The sequence below is a fragment of the Oryzias latipes genome, chromosome 14 (assembly GCF_053564925.1).
Source record: "Oryzias latipes strain Hd-rR chromosome 14, Olatipes_Hd-rR_3.1".
Lineage (NCBI taxonomy): Eukaryota > Metazoa > Chordata > Actinopteri > Beloniformes > Adrianichthyidae > Oryzias > Oryzias latipes.
This window is the reverse complement of record NC_136250.1, coordinates 31,983,265-32,000,295: the sequence shown is the minus strand read 5'-3', so window position 1 is coordinate 32,000,295 and position 17,031 is coordinate 31,983,265. Positions and strand designations below refer to the sequence as shown.

The following is a 17,031-nucleotide window of genomic DNA, read 5'->3' as shown; positions in this document are numbered from 1 at the left end:
GTTATTGTTGTGTGTCAGCTTAGTTTGTGTTACTGATGTCAGCTTTCTTTGTGTTACTGTTGTGTGTCAGCTTAGTTTGTGTTATTGTTGTGTGTCAGCTTAGTTTGTGTTACTGTTGTGTGTCAGCTTAGTTTGTGTTTTTGTTGTGTGTCAGCTTAGTTTGTTTTACTGTTGTGTGTCAGCTTAGTTTGTGTTACTGTTGTGTGTCAGCTTAGTTTGTGTTATTGTTGTGTGTCTGCTTAGTTTGTGTTACTGATATGTGTCAGCTTAGTTTGTGTTATTGTTGTGTGTCAGCTTAGTTTGTGTTATTGTTGTGTGTCAGCTTACTTTGTGTTACTGTTGTGTGTCAGCTTAGTTTGTGTTACTGATGTCAGCTTTGTTTGTGTTACTGATGTGTGTCAGCTCAGTTTGTGTTACTGATGTCAGCTTTCTTTGTGTTACTGTTGTGTGTCAGCTTAGTTTGTGTTACTGATGTCAGCTTTGTTTGTGTTACTGATGTGTGTCAGCTTAGTTTGTGTTACTGATGTCAGCTTTCTTTGTGTTACTGTTGTGTGTCAGCTTACTTTGTGTTACTGTTGTGTGTCAGCTTACTTTGTGTTACTGATGTCAGCTTACTTTGTGTTACTGTTGTGTGTCAGCTTACTTTGTGTTACTGTTGTGTGTCAGCTTACTTTGTGTTACTGATGTCAGCTTACTTTGTGTTACTGATGTCAGCTTAGTTTGTGTTATTGTTGTGTGTCAGCTTAGTTTGTGTTATTGTTGTGTGTCAGCTTAGTTTGTGTTACTGTTGTGTGTCAGCTTACTTTGTGTTTCTGATGTGTGTCAGCTTAGTTTGTGTTATTGTTGTGTGTCAGCTTAGTTTGTGTTATTGTTGTGTGTCAGCTTAGTTTGTGTTACTGTTGTGTGTCAGCTTACTTTGTGTTACTGATGTGTGTCAGCTTACTTTGTGTTACTGTTGTGTGTCAGCTTAGTTTGTGTTACTGATGTCAGCTTAGTTTGTGTTATTGTTGTGTGTCAGCTTAGTTTGTGTTACTGATGTCAGCTTACTTTGTGTTACTGTTGTGTGTCAGCTTAGTTTGTGTTACTGATGTCAGCTTACTTTGTGTTACTGTTGTGTGTCAGCTTAGTTTGTGTTACTGTTGTGTGTCAGCTTAGTTTGTGTTACTGTTGTGTGTCAGCTTAGTTTGTGTTACTGTTGTGTGTCAGCTTAGTTTGTTTTACTGTTGTGTGTCAGCTTAGTTTGTGTTACCGTTGTGTGTCAGCTTAGTTTGTGTTATTGTTGTGTGTCAGCTTAGTTTGTGTTATTGTTGTGTGTCAGCTTAGTTTGTGTTATTGTTGTGTGTCAGCTTAGTTTGTGTTATTGTTGTGTGTCAGCTTAGTTTGTGTTATTGTTGTGTGTCAGCTTAGTTTGTGTTACTGTTGTGTGTCAGCTTAGTTTGTGTTACTGATGTCAGCTTAGTTTGTGTTACTGATGTGTGTCAGCTTAGTTTGTGTTACTGATGTCAGCTTTCTTTGTGTTACTGTTGTGTGTCAGCTTACTTTGTGTTATTGTTGTGTGTCAGCTTAGTTTGTGTTACTGATGTCAGCTTTCTTTGTGTTACTGTTGTGTGTCAGCTTACTTTGTGTTATTGTTGTGTGTCAGCTTAGTTTGTGTTATTGTTGTGTGTCAGCTTAGTTTGTGTTACTGTTGTGTGTCAGCTTAGTTTGTGTTACTGATGTCAGCTTTCTTTGTGTTACTGTTGTGTGTCAGCTTACTTTGTGTTATTGTTGTGTGTCAGCTTAGTTTGTGTTACTGATGTCAGCTTAGTTTGTGTTACTGTTGTGTGTCAGCTTACTTTGTGTTACTGTTGTGTGTCAGCTTAGTTTGTTTTACTGTTGTGTGTCAGCTTAGTTTGTGTTATTGTGTGTCAGCTTAGTTTGTGTTATTGTTGTGTGTCAGCTTAGTTTGTGCTACTGATGTCAGCTTAGTTTGTGTTATTGTTGTGTGTCAGCTTACTTTGTGTTACTGTTGTGTGTCAGCTTAGTTTGTTTTACTGTTGTGTGTCAGCTTAGTTTGTGTTATTGTGTGTCAGCTTAGTTTGTGTTACTGATGTGTGTCAGCTTAGTTTGTGCTACTGATGTCAGCTTAGTTTGTGTTATTGTTGTGTGTCAGCTTAGTTTGTGTTATTGTTGTGTGTCAGCTTAGTTTGTTTTACTGATGTGTGTCAGCTTAGTTTGTGTTACTGATGTCAGCTTTCTTTGTGTTACTGTTGTGTGTCAGCTTACTTTGTGTTATTGTTATGTGTCAGCTTAGTTTGTGTTACTGATGTCAGCTTAGTTTGTGTTATTGTTGTGTGTCAGCTTTGTTTGTGTTACTGATGTCAGCTTAGTTTGTGTTATTGTTGTGTGTCAGCTTAGTTTGTGTTATTGTTGTGTGTCAGGTTAGTTTGTGTTATTGTTGTGTGTCAGCTTAGTTTGTGTTACTGATGTCAGCTTAGTTTGTGTTACTGTTGTGTGTCAGCTTAGTTTGTGTTACTGTTGTGTGTCAGCTTAGTTTGTGTTATTGTTGTGTGTCAGCTTAGTTTGTGTTACTGATGTCAGCTTAGTTTGTGTTACTGATGTGTGTCAGCTTACTTTGTGTTACTGTTGTGTGTCAGCTTACTTTGTGTTACTGATGTCAGCTTACTTTGTGTTACTGTTGTGTGTCAGCTTAGTTTGTGTTACTGATGTGTGTCAGCTTACTTTGTGTTATTGTTGTGTGTCAGCTTAGTTTGTGTTACTGATGTCAGCTTTCTTTGTGTTACTGTTGTGTGTCAGCTTACTTTGTGTTATTGTTGTGTGTCAGCTTAGTTTGTGTTATTGTTGTGTGTCAGCTTAGTTTGTGTTACTGATGTCAGCTTACTTTGTGTTATTGTTGTGTGTCAGCTTAGTTTGTGTTACTGATGTCAGCTTTCTTTGTGTTACTGTTGTGTGTCAGCTTACTTTGTGTTATTGTTGTGTGTCAGCTTAGTTTGTGTTATTGTTGTGTGTCAGCTTAGTTTGTGTTACTGTTGTGTGTCAGCTTAGTTTGTGTTACTGATGTCAGCTTTCTTTGTGTTACTGTTGTGTGTCAGCTTACTTTGTGTTATTGTTGTGTGTCAGCTTAGTTTGTGTTACTGATGTCAGCTTAGTTTGTGTTACTGTTGTGTGTCAGCTTACTTTGTGTTACTGTTGTGTGTCAGCTTAGTTTGTTTTACTGTTGTGTGTCAGCTTAGTTTGTGTTATTGTTGTGTGTCAGCTTAGTTTGTGTTATTGTTGTGTGTCAGCTTAGTTTGTGTTACTGATGTGTGTCAGCTTAGTTTGTGTTACTGATGTCAGCTTAGTTTGTGTTATTGTTGTGTGTCAGCTTAGTTTGTGTTATTGTTGTGTGTCAGCTTAGTTTGTGTTACTGATGTCAGCTTACTTTGTGTTACTGTTGTCAGCTTACTTTGTGTTACTGTTGTGTGTCAGCTTAGTTTGTGTTACTGATGTGTGTCAGCTTAGTTTGTGTTATTGTTGTGTGTCAGCTTAGTTTGTGTTACTGTTGTTTGTCAGCTTACTTTGTGTTACTGTTGTGTGTCAGCTTAGTTTGTGTTACTGATGTGTGTCAGCTTAGTTTGTGTTACTGATGTCAGCTTTATTTGTGTTACTGTTGTGTGTCAGCTTACTTTGTGTTATTGTAGTGTGTCAGCTTAGTTTGTGTTACTGATGTCAGCTTTCTTTGTGTTACTGTTGTGTGTCAGCTTACTTTGTGTTACTGTTGTGTGTCAGCTTAGTTTGTGTTATTGTTGTGTGTCAGCTTACTTTGTGTTATTGTTGTGTGTCAGCTTACTTTGTGTTCTTGTTGTGTGTCAGCTTAGTTTGTGTTACTGATGTCAGCTTAGTTTGTGTTACTGTTGTGTGTCAGCTTAGTTTGTGTTACTGTTGTGTGTCAGCTTAGTTTGTTTTACTGTTGTGTGTCAGCTTAGTTTGTGTTACTGATGTCAGCTTAGTTTGTGTTCTTGTTGTGTGTCAGCTTAGTTTGTGTTATTGTTGTGTGTCAGCTTAGTTTGTGTTATTGTTGTGTGTCAGCTTAGTTTGTGTTATTGTTGTGTGTCAGCTTAGTTTGTGTTACTGTTGTGTGTCAGCTTAGTTTGTGTTATTGTTGTGTGTCAGCTTAGTTTGTGTTATTGTTGTGTGTCAGCTTAGTTTGTGTTACTGATGTCAGCTTAGTTTGTGTTACTGATGTGTGTCAGCTTAGTTTGTGTTATTGTTGTGTGTCAGCTTAGTTTGTGTTATTGTTGTGTGTCAGCTTAGTTTGTGTTACTGTTGTGTGTCAGCTTAGTTTGTGTTACTGATGTGTGTCAGCTTAGTTTGTGTTACTGATGTGTGTCAGCTTAGTTTGTGTTACTGATGTCAGCTTTCTTTGTGTTACTGTTGTGTGTCAGCTTACTTTGTGTTATTGTTGTGTGTCAGCTTAGTTTGTGTTACTGATGTCAGCTTTCTTTGTGTTACTGTTGTGTGTCAGCTTAGTTTGTGTTATTGTTGTGTGTCATTTTAGTTTGTGTTATTGTTGTGTGTCAGCTTAGTTTGTGTTACTGTTGTGTGTCAGCTTAGTTTGTGTTATTGTTGTGTGTCAGCTTACTTTGTGTTATTGTTGTGTGTCAGCTTAGTTTGTGTTACTGATGTCAGCTTAGTTTGTGTTATTGTTGTGTGTCAGCTTAGTTTGTGTTATTGTTGTGTGTCAGCTTAGTTTGTGTTACTGATGTCAGCTTAGTTTGTGTTATTGTTGTGTGTCAGCTTAGTTTGTGTTATTGTTGTGTGTCAGCTTAGTTTGTGTTACTGATGTCAGCTTACTTTGTGTTATTGTTGTGTGTCAGCTTAGTTTGTGTTACTGATGTCAGCTTTCTTTGTGTTACTGTTGTGTGTCAGCTTAGTTTGTGTTATTGTTGTGTGTCAGCTTAGTTTGTGTTACTGTTGTGTGTCAGCTTAGTTTGTGTTATTGTTGTGTGTCAGCTTAGTTTGTGTTACTGTTGTGTGTCAGCTTAGTTTGTTTTACTGTTGTGTGTCAGCTTAGTTTGTGTTACCGTTGTGTGTCAGCTTAGTTTGTGTAATTGTTGTGTGTCAGCTTAGTTTGTGTTATTGTTGTGTGTCAGCTTAGTTTGTGTTATTGTTGTGTGTCAGCTTAGTTTGTGTTACTGATGTGTGTCAGCTTAGTTTGTGTTACTGTTGTGTGTCAGCTTAGTTTGTGTTACTGTTGTGTGTCAGCTTAGTTTGTGTTATTGTTGTGTGTCAGCTTAGTTTGTGTTACTGATGTGTGTCAGCTTAGTTTGTGTTATTGTTGTGTGTCAGCTTAGTTTGTGTTATTGTTGTGTGTCAGCTTAGTTTGTGTTATTGTTGTGTGTCAGCTTAGTTTGTGTTACTGATGTCAGCTTACTTTGTGTTATTGTTGTGTGTCAGCTTAGTTTATGTTACTGATGTCAGCTTTCTTTGTGTTACTGTTGTGTGTCAGCTTACTTTGTGTTATTGTTGTGTGTCAGCTTAGTTTGTGTTACTGATGTCAGCTTAGTTTGTGTTACTGTTGTGTGTCAGCTTAGTTTGTGTTACTGTTGTGTGTCAGCTTAGTTTGTTTTACTGTTGTGTGTCAGCTTAGTTTGTGTTACCGTTGTGTGTCAGCTTAGTTTGTGTAATTGTTGTGTGTCAGCTTAGTTTGTGTTATTGTTGTGTGTCAGCTTAGTTTGTGTTATTGTTGTGTGTCAGCTTAGTTTGTGTTATTGTTGTGTGTCAGCTTAGTTTGTGTTACTGATGTCAGCTTAGTTTGTGTTATTGTTGTGTGTCAGGTTAGTTTGTGTTATTGTTGTGTGTCAGCTTAGTTTGTGTTACTGTTGTGTGTCAGCTTAGTTTGTGTTATTGTTGTGTGTCAGCTTACTTTGTGTTATTGTTGTGTGTCAGCTTAGTTTGTGTTACTGATGTCAGCTTAGTTTGTGTTACTGATGTGTGTCAGCTTAGTTTGTGTTATTGTTGTGTGTCAGCTTAGTTTGTGTTACTGTTGTGTGTCAGCTTAGTTTGTTCTATTGTTGTGTGTCAGCTTAGTTTGTGTTATTGTTGTGTGTCAGCTTAGTTTGTTTTACTGTTGTGTGTCAGCTTAGTTTGTGTTACTGATGTCAGCTTAGTTTGTGTTATTGTTGTGTGTCAGCTTAGTTTGTTTTACTGTTGTGTGTCAGCTTAGTTTGTGTTACTGATGTCAGCTTAGTTTGTGTTATTGTTGTGTGTCAGCTTAGTTTGTTTTACTGTTGTGTGTCAGCTTAGTTTGTGTTACTGATGTGTGTCAGCTTAGTTTGTGTTACTGATGTTTGTCAGCTTACTTTGTGTTACTGTTGTGTGTCAGCTTACTTTGTGTTACTGATGTCAGCTTAGTTTGTGTTACTGTTGTGTGTCAGCTTAGTTTGTGTTATTGTTGTGTGTCAGCTTAGTTTGTGTTATTGTTGTGTGTCAGCTTAGTTTGTGTTACTGATGTCAGCTTAGTTTGTGTTATTGTTGTGTGTCAGCTTAGTTTGTGTTACTGTTGTGTGTCAGGTTAGTTTGTGTTATTGTTGTGTGTCAGCTTAGTTTGTGTTACTGTTGTGTGTCAGGTTAGTTTGTGTTATTGTTGTGTGTCAGCTTAGTTTGTGTTACTGATGTCAGCTTAGTTTGTGTTACTGTTGTGTGTCAGCTTAGTTTGTGTTATTGTTGTGTGTCAGCTTAGTTTGTGTTACTGTTGTGTGTCAGGTTAGTTTGTGTTATTGTTGTGTGTCAGCTTAGTTTGTGTTACTGATGTCAGCTTAGTTTGTGTTACTGTTGTGTGTCAGCTTAGTTTGTGTTACTGTTGTGTGTCAGCTTAGTTTGTGTTATTGTTGTGTGTCAGCTTAGTTTGTGTTACTGATGTCAGCTTAGTTTGTGTTACTGTTGTGTGTCAGCTTAGTTTGTGTTATTGTTGTGTGTCAGCTTAGTTTGTGTTACTGTTGTGTGTCAGCTTAGTTTGTGTTACTGTTGTGTGTCAGGTTAGTTTGTGTTATTGTTGTGTGTCAGCTTAGTTTGTTTTATTGTTGTGTGTCAGTTTAGTTTGTGTTACTGTTGTGTGTCAGCTTAGTTTGTGTTACTGATGTCAGCTTAGTTTGTGTTATTGTTGTGTGTCAGTTTAGTTTGTTTTACTGTTGTGTGTCAGCTTAGTTTGTGTTACTGATGTCAGCTTAGTTTGTGTTATTGTTGTGTGTCAGCTTAGTTTGTTTTACTGTTGTGTGTCAGCTTAGTTTGTGTTACTGATGTCAGCTTAGTTTGTGTTATTTTTGTGTGTCAGCTTAGTTTGTTTTACTGTTGTGTGTCAGCTTAGTTTGTGTTACTGATGTGTGTCAGCTTAGTTTGTGTTACTGATGTGTGTCAGCTTACTTTGTGTTACTGTTGTGTGTCAGCTTACTTTGTGTTACTGATGTCAGCTTAGTTTGTGTTACTGTTGTGTGTCAGCTTAGTTTGTGTTATTGTTGTGTGTCAGCTTAGTTTGTGTTACTGATGTCAGCTTAGTTTGTGTTATTGTTGTGTGTCAGCTTAGTTTGTGTTACTGTTGTGTGTCAGGTTAGTTTGTGTTATTGTTGTGTGTCAGCTTAGTTTGTGTTACTGTTGTGTGTCAGGTTAGTTTGTGTTATTGTTGTGTGTCAGCTTAGTTTGTGTTACTGATGTCAGCTTAGTTTGTGTTACTGTTGTGTGTCAGCTTAGTTTGTGTTATTGTTGTGTGTCAGCTTAGTTTGTGTTACTGTTGTGTGTCAGGTTAGTTTGTGTTATTGTTGTGTGTCAGCTTAGTTTGTGTTACTGATGTCAGCTTAGTTTGTGTTACTGTTGTGTGTCAGCTTAGTTTGTGTTACTGTTGTGTGTCAGCTTAGTTTGTGTTATTGTTGTGTGTCAGCTTAGTTTGTGTTACTGATGTCAGCTTAGTTTGTGTTACTGTTGTGTGTCAGCTTAGTTTGTGTTATTGTTGTGTGTCAGCTTAGTTTGTGTTACTGTTGTGTGTCAGCTTAGTTTGTGTTACTGTTGTGTGTCAGGTTAGTTTGTGTTATTGTTGTGTGTCAGCTTAGTTTGTTTTATTGTTGTGTGTCAGCTTAGTTTGTGTTACTGTTGTGTGTCAGCTTAGTTTGTGTTACTGATGTCAGCTTAGTTTGTGTTATTGTTGTGTCAGTTTAGTTTGTTTTACTGTTGTGTGTCAGCTTAGTTTGTGTTACTGATGTCAGCTTAGTTTGTGTTATTGTTGTGTGTCAGCTTAGTTTGTTTTACTGTTGTGTGTCAGCTTAGTTTGTGTTACTGATGTCAGCTTAGTTTGTGTTATTGTTGTGTGTCAGCTTAGTTTGTTTTACTGTTGTGTGTCAGCTTAGTTTGTGTTACTGATGTGTGTCAGCTTAGTTTGTGTTACTGATGTGTGTCAGCTTACTTTGTGTTACTGTTGTGTGTCAGCTTACTTTGTGTTACTGATGTCAGCTTAGTTTGTGTTACTGTTGTGTGTCAGCTTAGTTTGTGTTATTGTTGTGTGTCAGCTTAGTTTGTGTTACTGATGTCAGCTTAGTTTGTGTTATTGTTGTGTGTCAGCTTAGTTTGTGTTACTGTTGTGTGTCAGGTTAGTTTGTGTTATTGTTGTGTGTCAGCTTAGTTTGTGTTACTGATGTCAGCTTAGTTTGTGTTACTGTTGTGTGTCAGCTTAGTTTGTGTTATTGTTGTGTCAGCTTAGTTTGTGTTACTGTTGTGTGTCAGGTTAGTTTGTGTTATTGTTGTGTGTCAGCTTAGTTTGTGTTACTGATGTCAGCTTAGTTTGTGTTACTGTTGTGTGTCAGCTTAGTTTGTGTTACTGTTGTGTGTCAGCTTAGTTTGTGTTATTGTTGTGTGTCAGCTTAGTTTGTGTTACTGATGTCAGCTTAGTTTGTGTTACTGTTGTGTGTCAGGTTAGTTTGTGTTATTGTTGTGTGTCAGCTGTCTCAGCGTCCTGACCCTCACCAGCGGAGGAATCATTTGCTTTTAGGACGTGATGGTGGCTGGAGGCATGGAGAGCATGTCCAACGTCCCATACGTGATGGCCAGAGAGACCCCAGCCTACGGGGGGGTGAAGATGGAGGACCTGATAGTCAAGGATGGACTCACAGACGTTTATAACAAGTTCCACATGGTAGCTGTCTTCAGCTGATTTGAGGTCACACATAGTCACGTTTTTGGAGGTAACCGCCTGTTGACCTGTGTGGTTGTCAGGGCAACTGTGCAGAAAACACAGCCAAGAACAGCCGCATCAGCAGAGAGGAGCAGGACGCCTTCGCCATCAGCTCATACAGTCGCAGCAGAGCAGCGTATGAGGCTGGTGTGTTTGCCAAGGAGATTGTTCCGGTTAGCATTCCCCAGAAAGGTACTGGGAGCTTGCTCACCTGTTTGTGGTCATGGATGGACCCTGAGAAAACACCAAACAGCTGGTCTGTCTGCAGGCAAGCAGGACGTGGTGGTGTCCGAAGATGAGGAGTGGAGGCGCGTGGACTTCAGCAAGGTCCCCAAACTGAGGCCGGTGTTCCTGAAGGAGAACGGTAGCTGACAGGAATCCACATTCATGAGCAGCAAATCTATTTTCAAAAGACGAGTAGCAGATGCTCTGGCCGGCACGTCCAGCCATCCCTTTGGGGGTCACGGGGTCATGGGCCTATCCCAGCTACTGTTGGGTGATGATGGCCTCCAGTCTGTCACAGACTCCATATATATCACTAGATTGACCTTGGCTTGTATATACAGTGACGTGCACGTGTGGCGCCGTGCCATCCAACCGAACCCTGCTGTTCCAGTTTAGGACACGCAGGCATCAACCACAAACTTCAGGCTAGCTCCCTCATTTCTTAACCAATTTTAACAAAACAAAGCTTAATTAAAGCTCTGAAAATGATTGAACTGGTGGTACATTTGAATATTTATCATCACTAAAGAATAAACTGTGAATAGTGCGAGCACTGCGGCTTCTGCTGTTACAGGGAAGACACTGCTGTCAAACTGACATTTTGATTTTGCTTCAAGGGAACGACACGCCTGTGCTCCCCTTTAGGTGCAGCCGCTCCTCCCTGACCCCTCCAGGGTCAGGGAGGAGCGGCTGAACTGAAAAAGGTTACGGTAACAGTGACCTCATGACCCTCCACGGGTCATAAGGTCACTGTTACAATGACTGATTGCTCTGCATCACTCAAACACTTTAGTTTGAAAGGATCTTTCGTCTATAATACAATAACTGCTACTCTTGATTAATCAGATTACTCAAGTATTTGTACTTTGAGAAACCTGGAGGATGGGTCATTTTCTATCATGTTTAGGCACGGTGACTGCAGCAAACGCCAGCACTCTGAACGACGGCGCTGCGGCTCTGGTGCTGATGACGGCGGCGGCGGCAGGCCGCCTGGGCGTGGTGCCGCTGGCCAGGATTGTGGGTAAGCTCCCGCCCCCACCCCGCCCCGTGTGGCAGCACAGGAGGTCTTTCTGGTTGTAAGCTGCTGTTTTCTCCAAGCCTTTGCAGACGCTGCAGTGGCTCCCATCGATTTTCCCATCGCTCCTGCCTTCGCCGTGCCAAAGGTGAGGAAACGCCACAAACATCCATCGGCTGAGCGGCAAAAGGCTTTTAGCCGCCGGGCTTTGGCCAGTCAGTGATCAGTGAGTGGTCAAAGTCGTTGGTCATTTGAACACTTAGAAAAAGCCTAAAAGCCGTCAGAAAAGAAATGTTTGTTTGTTTCCACTTTATCCTGAAGTAACAGAATCAGTGATAAACACCAGCCCTGGTCCAGACCCCCCTCCCCGCTTCACAAAGGTGTCTCTCATGGCTAGAGACCCCCCCTCTATAATAATAATAATAATACATTTGGTTTCAAAGCGCCTTTCCAAGGACACTGTACAGATAAAAAATCCACAATCAAATCACAACATGTTAAAAAACCTCAGCTACTCCTTGAGGAGACGGAAGCTCGTCCAGGAGGTTCTGGTTCTTTGCATTGGTTCCCCTCTGCACGTCTAGGTCCATCAGGGCCCGGTTACCAACAGAAGCTCAGAAGAGGACGTCCTGACGCTCAAACATGGAGAACTATGTGGACCATCAGACCTCCTACGTAGACGGACGTTTAGGAAGAGCAAAAACGTCGTTCTGTAGAGGGCGTGTGAGTGTCCCTAAGCTGCTCTTTGAAGTCCACCTTTGCTGATGACATCACTGCAGGTGCTGAAGGCTGCAGGGCTGACCAAGGAGGACGTTTCCATGTGGGAGATCAACGAAGCCTTCAGCGTGGTGGTTCTAGCCAACATCAAGATGCTGGACATCGACCCCACCAAGGTCAACATCAATGGGGGGGCAGTCTCTCTGGGACACCCCATTGGGTAAGCAGCTGATGCAAACGGAGCCTTCATCACGGCTGCAGAACACCTGGAGACGATTCTCCTGACCTTTGACCCTCCTGAGTCCGGTTCTACTGCGGAGAGGCGTGGCCGGGAAAGGATTTTGGTCCGTCTAGATCAAGGATCAGCAACTTTTACTGCAAATGTCCCCAAAAAACAAACCAGACAGCTATAGATAATTAGCAGCAGGTATTTGAAGACTATGAACTGATTGCTCACATATCAATGGTAATTGTTTTCCACAATTCTCATCAGTGATTGACAATAACTAGAAAAACGTGTCTAAACACGACACATTTATTTCCGTTGATCTGCTCAAACATGACAGCCAGGAAGACAGTCAGACCATAAATCTTTGGACAGAGACACATTCTTTCTACTTTAGTTTCTGTACATTAACACCGTGAATTTGAAATCAAACAACTCAGATGCCATTGAAGTGCAGACTTTCAGCTTTTATTCCATGGGTTGAACAAAAAGATTGCAGAAAAATGTGAAAAACTAAAGCATTTTAAACACAATCCCTTTATTTCATGAGCTGGTAGTGCTGAACTTTTGGTTCATGGGTTTTACACGGTGGTGCTGATCCAAAAGGTTTTTCTGTCAATAGAATGGTCACATCAGAGGGAGGGAAGGTCAGAGGTCACTTGTCCTGGTTCCTGATAGAACCAGTGTCCTTCAGTGCTCACTAAAATCACTACTGCACACTTCTACTCCACAGGATGTCTGGAGCGAGGATCGTGGGTCACATGGTCCACAACCTGAAAACTGGTCAGTTTGGGCTGGCGAGCATCTGCAACGGAGGAGGCGGAGCCTCTTCCATTCTGATTCAGAAGCTTTGAAGAAAGCCTTTGGGTCTGCGGCGTCTGTTACGGCTACAGTAGCCTTTAGTCACACTCCTTTGTTTTAGAGCAACAGTTCAGGTTTGAGAAATAAAGAGTTTGAAGAGCTGGCTTTGACCTGCTGCAGACTTCTCCGCCTCCGTCTGTTCTTCTCTGAAGCTCCACCCTTTGATGAGGTGGAGGAGTTTTTCCTGATGATTTTGACACATCAATAGAACTGATGCTGAAGCTGAACTTGGAGGCTCTGATGCTGTTTTCACAATCAACGTGATTGGCGCCGCAGAGGCGTCCAGTTTTAATATTTAGCCAAAGTACAGCCGTGATCAGAGACCTTGCGGTACGATTTGGTGTCGCAGTTTGTCTGGAGTTAAAACACTAACTTTGGTGAGGTTAACGAATCACGTCAACCAATCAGGGACTTGGCTCTTGGCCACGTGACGTGTTCAATGACTCGATCAGCAGGTGGAGTCCAACTTCAACATAGGGAGAAGCTGTCAGTTCTATCAGAGTTTGGGAACAACAGCAGCTCAGCCTCCAAGTGGTCGACCACTAACCTGATGGAGAGGGGTCAGAGGATGCTAAAGGTCAAAGAAAGGTCAACTTTCTGCAGTCAGTTGCTGCAGAGCTCCAGACGTCATGTGACCTTCAGCTCAGTCCAAGTCCAGCACGCAGAGAGCTTCATGGAACGGGTTTCCACGGCCGAGCAGCTGCATCCAAACGCACGTCAAGTACAATGCAAAGCGTGGATGCGGCGGTGGAAATCACGCCGCCACTGGACGCCAGGGCAGCGGAGACGCCGTCTCTGGAGGGATGAATCAGACTTTTCCATCTGGAAATCTGATGGACAAGTCTGGGTTTGAAGGTTGCCAGGACAACGATACATCTGGGACGGCATTGTGCCACGAGAGAAATTCGGTGGAGGAGGTATTATGGTGTGGGCTTGTTTTTCAGGACTTGGGCTTACGTCCAGTGAAAGGAACTCTGAATGCTTCAGGACACCAATACATTGTGGACAATTCCATGATCCCAACCTTGAGGGAACAGTTTGGAGCGGCCCCTTCCTCTTCTGCCATGACTGAGCAGCAGTGACCAAAGGTCCATGAAGACATGGAGGACAGAGTCTGGTGTGATGACCTGCACAGTGTCCTGACCTGAACCCCATAGAACACCTTTGGGATGAATTAGAGCAGAGACTGAGAGCCAGGCCTTCTCCACCACCATCAGAGTGTGACCTCACCAATGACCTTCTGGAAGAAAGGTCAGACATTCCTAGAAACAGTCCTCAACCTCGTGGACAGCCTTCCCAGAAAAGCTGAGGCTGGACTGACATCAGCTTTAACTCTATGGGTTAGGAATGGGACTGCCCTTCAGTTCATACGGGTGTCCAGCAGGCGAGCCAATTCTTCTGATAAGATAGTCAGCGTTCGAAATAAGCGGTTATCCTGTTGTCCGAGACACCCAGATTTCACGGAGGACAACCAAAAATCAACCTGATGGTTGTCTTTTTTTTTTTTTTTTTTTTTTTTTTTTTTTTTTTTTTTAACTTGTCCTGTCCAACAGCTAGGCAAACAGATGAGAGCTGAGGGCCTCTTGTGTTGGACATATTTTATTCTAACAAGAGGGGTTATTCATCTTCAGACAAACCAAAGGTATGTCTGAATAAACCCCTTTTGTAATTGAGGCCAAACTTTATTAATTTCAATCATGTTTGAAAATCTTTGGTGTTGGACCGGACGGAAAAGGAAAGAGGGGAACAAGAGAGAGGGACGTTAGAGAGAGGGGGGGGGTAGGAGGGTGATAATAGGAGGGGAAGGGGGGTAAGACCATGAAGCAGCATAGAGCAGACAGGTTTACTGGTTGTTTATCGTTACGGTACGGTTCAAATGTAGTACAAAAAGGGCGGGGCCTGTTCACACACACTCAAATATTATCAACACACCTGCTAACCGCAGAAATGTCCACATGTCAGCATGCACACAAAACAGATAGTGTTCACGAACGCATACCTATGCCTTTAAACCAACTAGTGTGAAATCTTTCATTCATTCAATCATGCAAACTATTAGTGCAAAGGTGAGCTAACACCTGTGCTCAGGTGAGTGTTTATGTTCTTCTAAAATGGATGGTGGAATGTGAAAAGAAGGAGGAGCGCCCAGCCACCCCCACACCCATACCCCCGCCGCAGCAGCAGCGGCAGCCGGAATTCCCCCAGCGCCACACGGGAACAGGCAGGGAACAACCGCCCCCCGGGCGACCAAGACCGCCACCCAGGCCAGGGCCAGCAGGACCGCCGCGAGGCCCCCAGAGCCAGAGAGCAGGGAGGCGCAGAGGGAAAGAGAGCGCCGCCCCAGCCCAGCCAGGAAAGCAGCCCCCCGCCGCGCCGGAAGAGCCCAACGCAGGGCCCCACCGGAGAGGGACGCCCACAGCCCCAGACGAGCACCCCACCACCACCCAGGAGTTCCGGGCATCCCCCCGCCCCGACCCCAGGTACGAGCCAGGACCCCCCAAGGGAGACCCGCTCCGCACTCCAGGCAGCCACCCACCCGGCCCACGGTTGGTCCAGGTAGGAGCAAGGCAGGGGCCCGCCGCCCCCGCCCAGGAGGGGGGAACCCCGGGGAAAAAAGGGCGGCCCATAAGGGATGTTATAAATATGGCCCGACCAGGCTCGGCCATGTTGGAAGTTTGGCGGGGCCCAGCGCCCAGGGGCAAGGACCAGGACCCACCCCCCAGGGACACGAACACCCCCGGCTCAGGTGTAATATGAACCCCCCCACCGCGCGGAGAGAGCACCGCCGGGCCCAGGGAGCCGGCACCCAAGGGACACGGCCGCCATCGCCAAGAGGCCCGCACCCCCCACCAGGGACGGGGTAGGGGACAGATGGACCCAGGTCCCACCTTCCTTGTAAAATGTGTGTGCGTGTATGGGTGTTTGAGAGGGTGTTTGTGTGCATGTGTGTGTGTTTATGTTTGAATGTATATATTGAAGGGGGAGGGGTGTGTGTACTAAGGGGGGTGCAGTTAAAATTGGCGAGTAGGGCACTAAGGGGACATCTCCTGATTACTCACAGTGATGTCCCCTCACCCTCCACACCAAGGGGCCCTAAATGTCTAAGGTGCGGTTAAAATTGGCGGGTAGGGTGCCAGGAGGACATCTGCTGCTTGCTTGCAGTGATGTCCAAGCACCCCCCCTACCAAGGACCCTACGTGTCTAAGGTGCAAATAAAACCGAAAGAGGGGGGGCCCACTCCATACGGCAACCATAGGAGGGGGGCCACTCCCAAGTAGCCCCCCCCCAAGGCGCATCGCAGGCTAAACCCCCCACCCCCTCACCCTAATATGAGGTTATATAAGGAAGGGGGTAAGTTGGGGACAGCTGGTAGACTGTCCCCCGGTGGTCAAACAGCCGTCCCCCAGCCCACCCCCAGCAAAGGGGCCAGGGCCACCCAGCCCAGGGGCCCACCCCCGGAGGCGCCGACACCCCAGGCCCGGCACCACCCACCCCACACAGAGAGAGAGGAGCCAGAAAGCGTCGCCCCCCCCCGGAGCAAGCCCAGGCCCCCACCCCCAGACGCCGGCCCTAGAAGAGCTCTGGTCAGGCCTCGACGGGACCGAGGAGGCCAACCGGCCGAGGCAACCACTGATTGCCTCAGCGGAGACCCCGACCCGCTAGCCCCCCCGACCCGTACTAATAATGGGCCCCCCCTCCCCCCCAGAACGCCCCCCCACAGGACAGGGCCGACAAGCCCCCCACCCCACCCCACCCCAGACCCCGCAGCCGAAGCGGGTGATACCCAGAGCGACCGGGGGCCCCGAGAGGGTTGTCCCGTCCCGTCCCAGAGCCAGGGAAGGGCCGATCCCAGCCCCAGGTGCAGATGGGCAGCCCATCCGGCGCCGCTGGGCCCCCCCCACCCGAGCAGGGCCCCCCGCCAACCCCCCCCAGCACAGGCAAAGGGACCACCCCCCCAAGCCAAGCCAGACCACCACCCCACCCCCCCACCACGCACCCCCACACCCAAGCCCAGAGGACCACGCAGCGCCCCAGCCCGCCCCACCCAGGCACCGGACCCGACCCCCCGACCAACGGAGCCCCCCACCGCCCCCGCCAGGCACCGGAAGCCCCGACCCCCACCCCAAACCACGGCAGAAGGGCAAGGAGCAGCGACGACCAAGCCCTCCACCCCCTAAGTCATGGAGTCAACCACAGGAGACCAGAGAGACTGAATTCTTTCAAAGTTACTTGAGCTTTGGGCTGACATTTTTTCCAAGCTGATATGATCAAACAGCAGATTTCTGTGTTGACTTATGTTTATATTTTTCTTGTTTTTCCAATTTATTAAAATAGTTTTTTTGGCAATACAAAGAGTTATGAAAATGATAGATGCTAATCCTTCTTCTATATCGATGGCACTCATGTCACCAAGCACACAATACACATAACCAACATGAAGTGCACATCCTAGTGAAACCATTAACAACTCCATGCATTTCAACATAAAACCACAAACTTCTATCTATGAGGAATGAGATAGACTACTCAGATCCTCAATCTGAGTGTGGGGATTATTCTGCCCCAGAACTCACCCAGTTCCTATTGTTTGAACAAACATAGTCCTTTAGGTACGCTTGCGGCGCCCTGGCTCTTACTGGAAACCGTCTCTCAGACACTGAAGTCTCCTGTTCCAACTCGTGTTCTTCAGGGGCCACACTTCCTCTCGTATCTTCCGGGGGAGAAAGAGCAGGTGTTTCTGGAGCCACAGGAGTTGGTGAAAGGTGGTATCTGTTCCTCCGCAGGACCCCC

At 44.8% G+C, this 17,031-nt stretch overlaps 1 protein-coding gene across 7 annotated transcripts in view; it reads left to right on the top strand.

Moving 5' to 3' along the window:
* acat1 (acetyl-CoA acetyltransferase 1) overlaps positions 1–12,364 on the top strand; it is a 29,596-nt gene extending 17,232 nt beyond the window's left edge. For 4 of the 7 annotated variants that reach the window (XM_023962148.2, XM_078930930.1, XM_078930931.1 and 1 more), the window contains exons 6-12: positions 9,014–9,157; positions 9,238–9,388; positions 9,465–9,560; positions 10,329–10,442; positions 10,520–10,584; positions 11,216–11,373; positions 12,113–12,364. In XM_023962148.2, coding sequence (XP_023817916.1) covers positions 9,014–9,157; positions 9,238–9,388; positions 9,465–9,560; positions 10,329–10,442; positions 10,520–10,584; positions 11,216–11,373; positions 12,113–12,233 — 849 coding nt within the window. In that variant the 3' untranslated portion in view covers positions 12,234–12,364. The remainder of the gene's footprint in view (positions 1–9,013; positions 9,158–9,237; positions 9,389–9,464; positions 9,561–10,328; positions 10,443–10,519; positions 10,585–11,215; positions 11,374–12,112) is intronic. The other 3 variants (XM_078930928.1, XM_078930929.1, XM_023962149.2) reach the window with 3 other exon arrangements.
* The last annotated feature ends 4,667 nt before the right edge of the window (positions 12,365–17,031 follow it).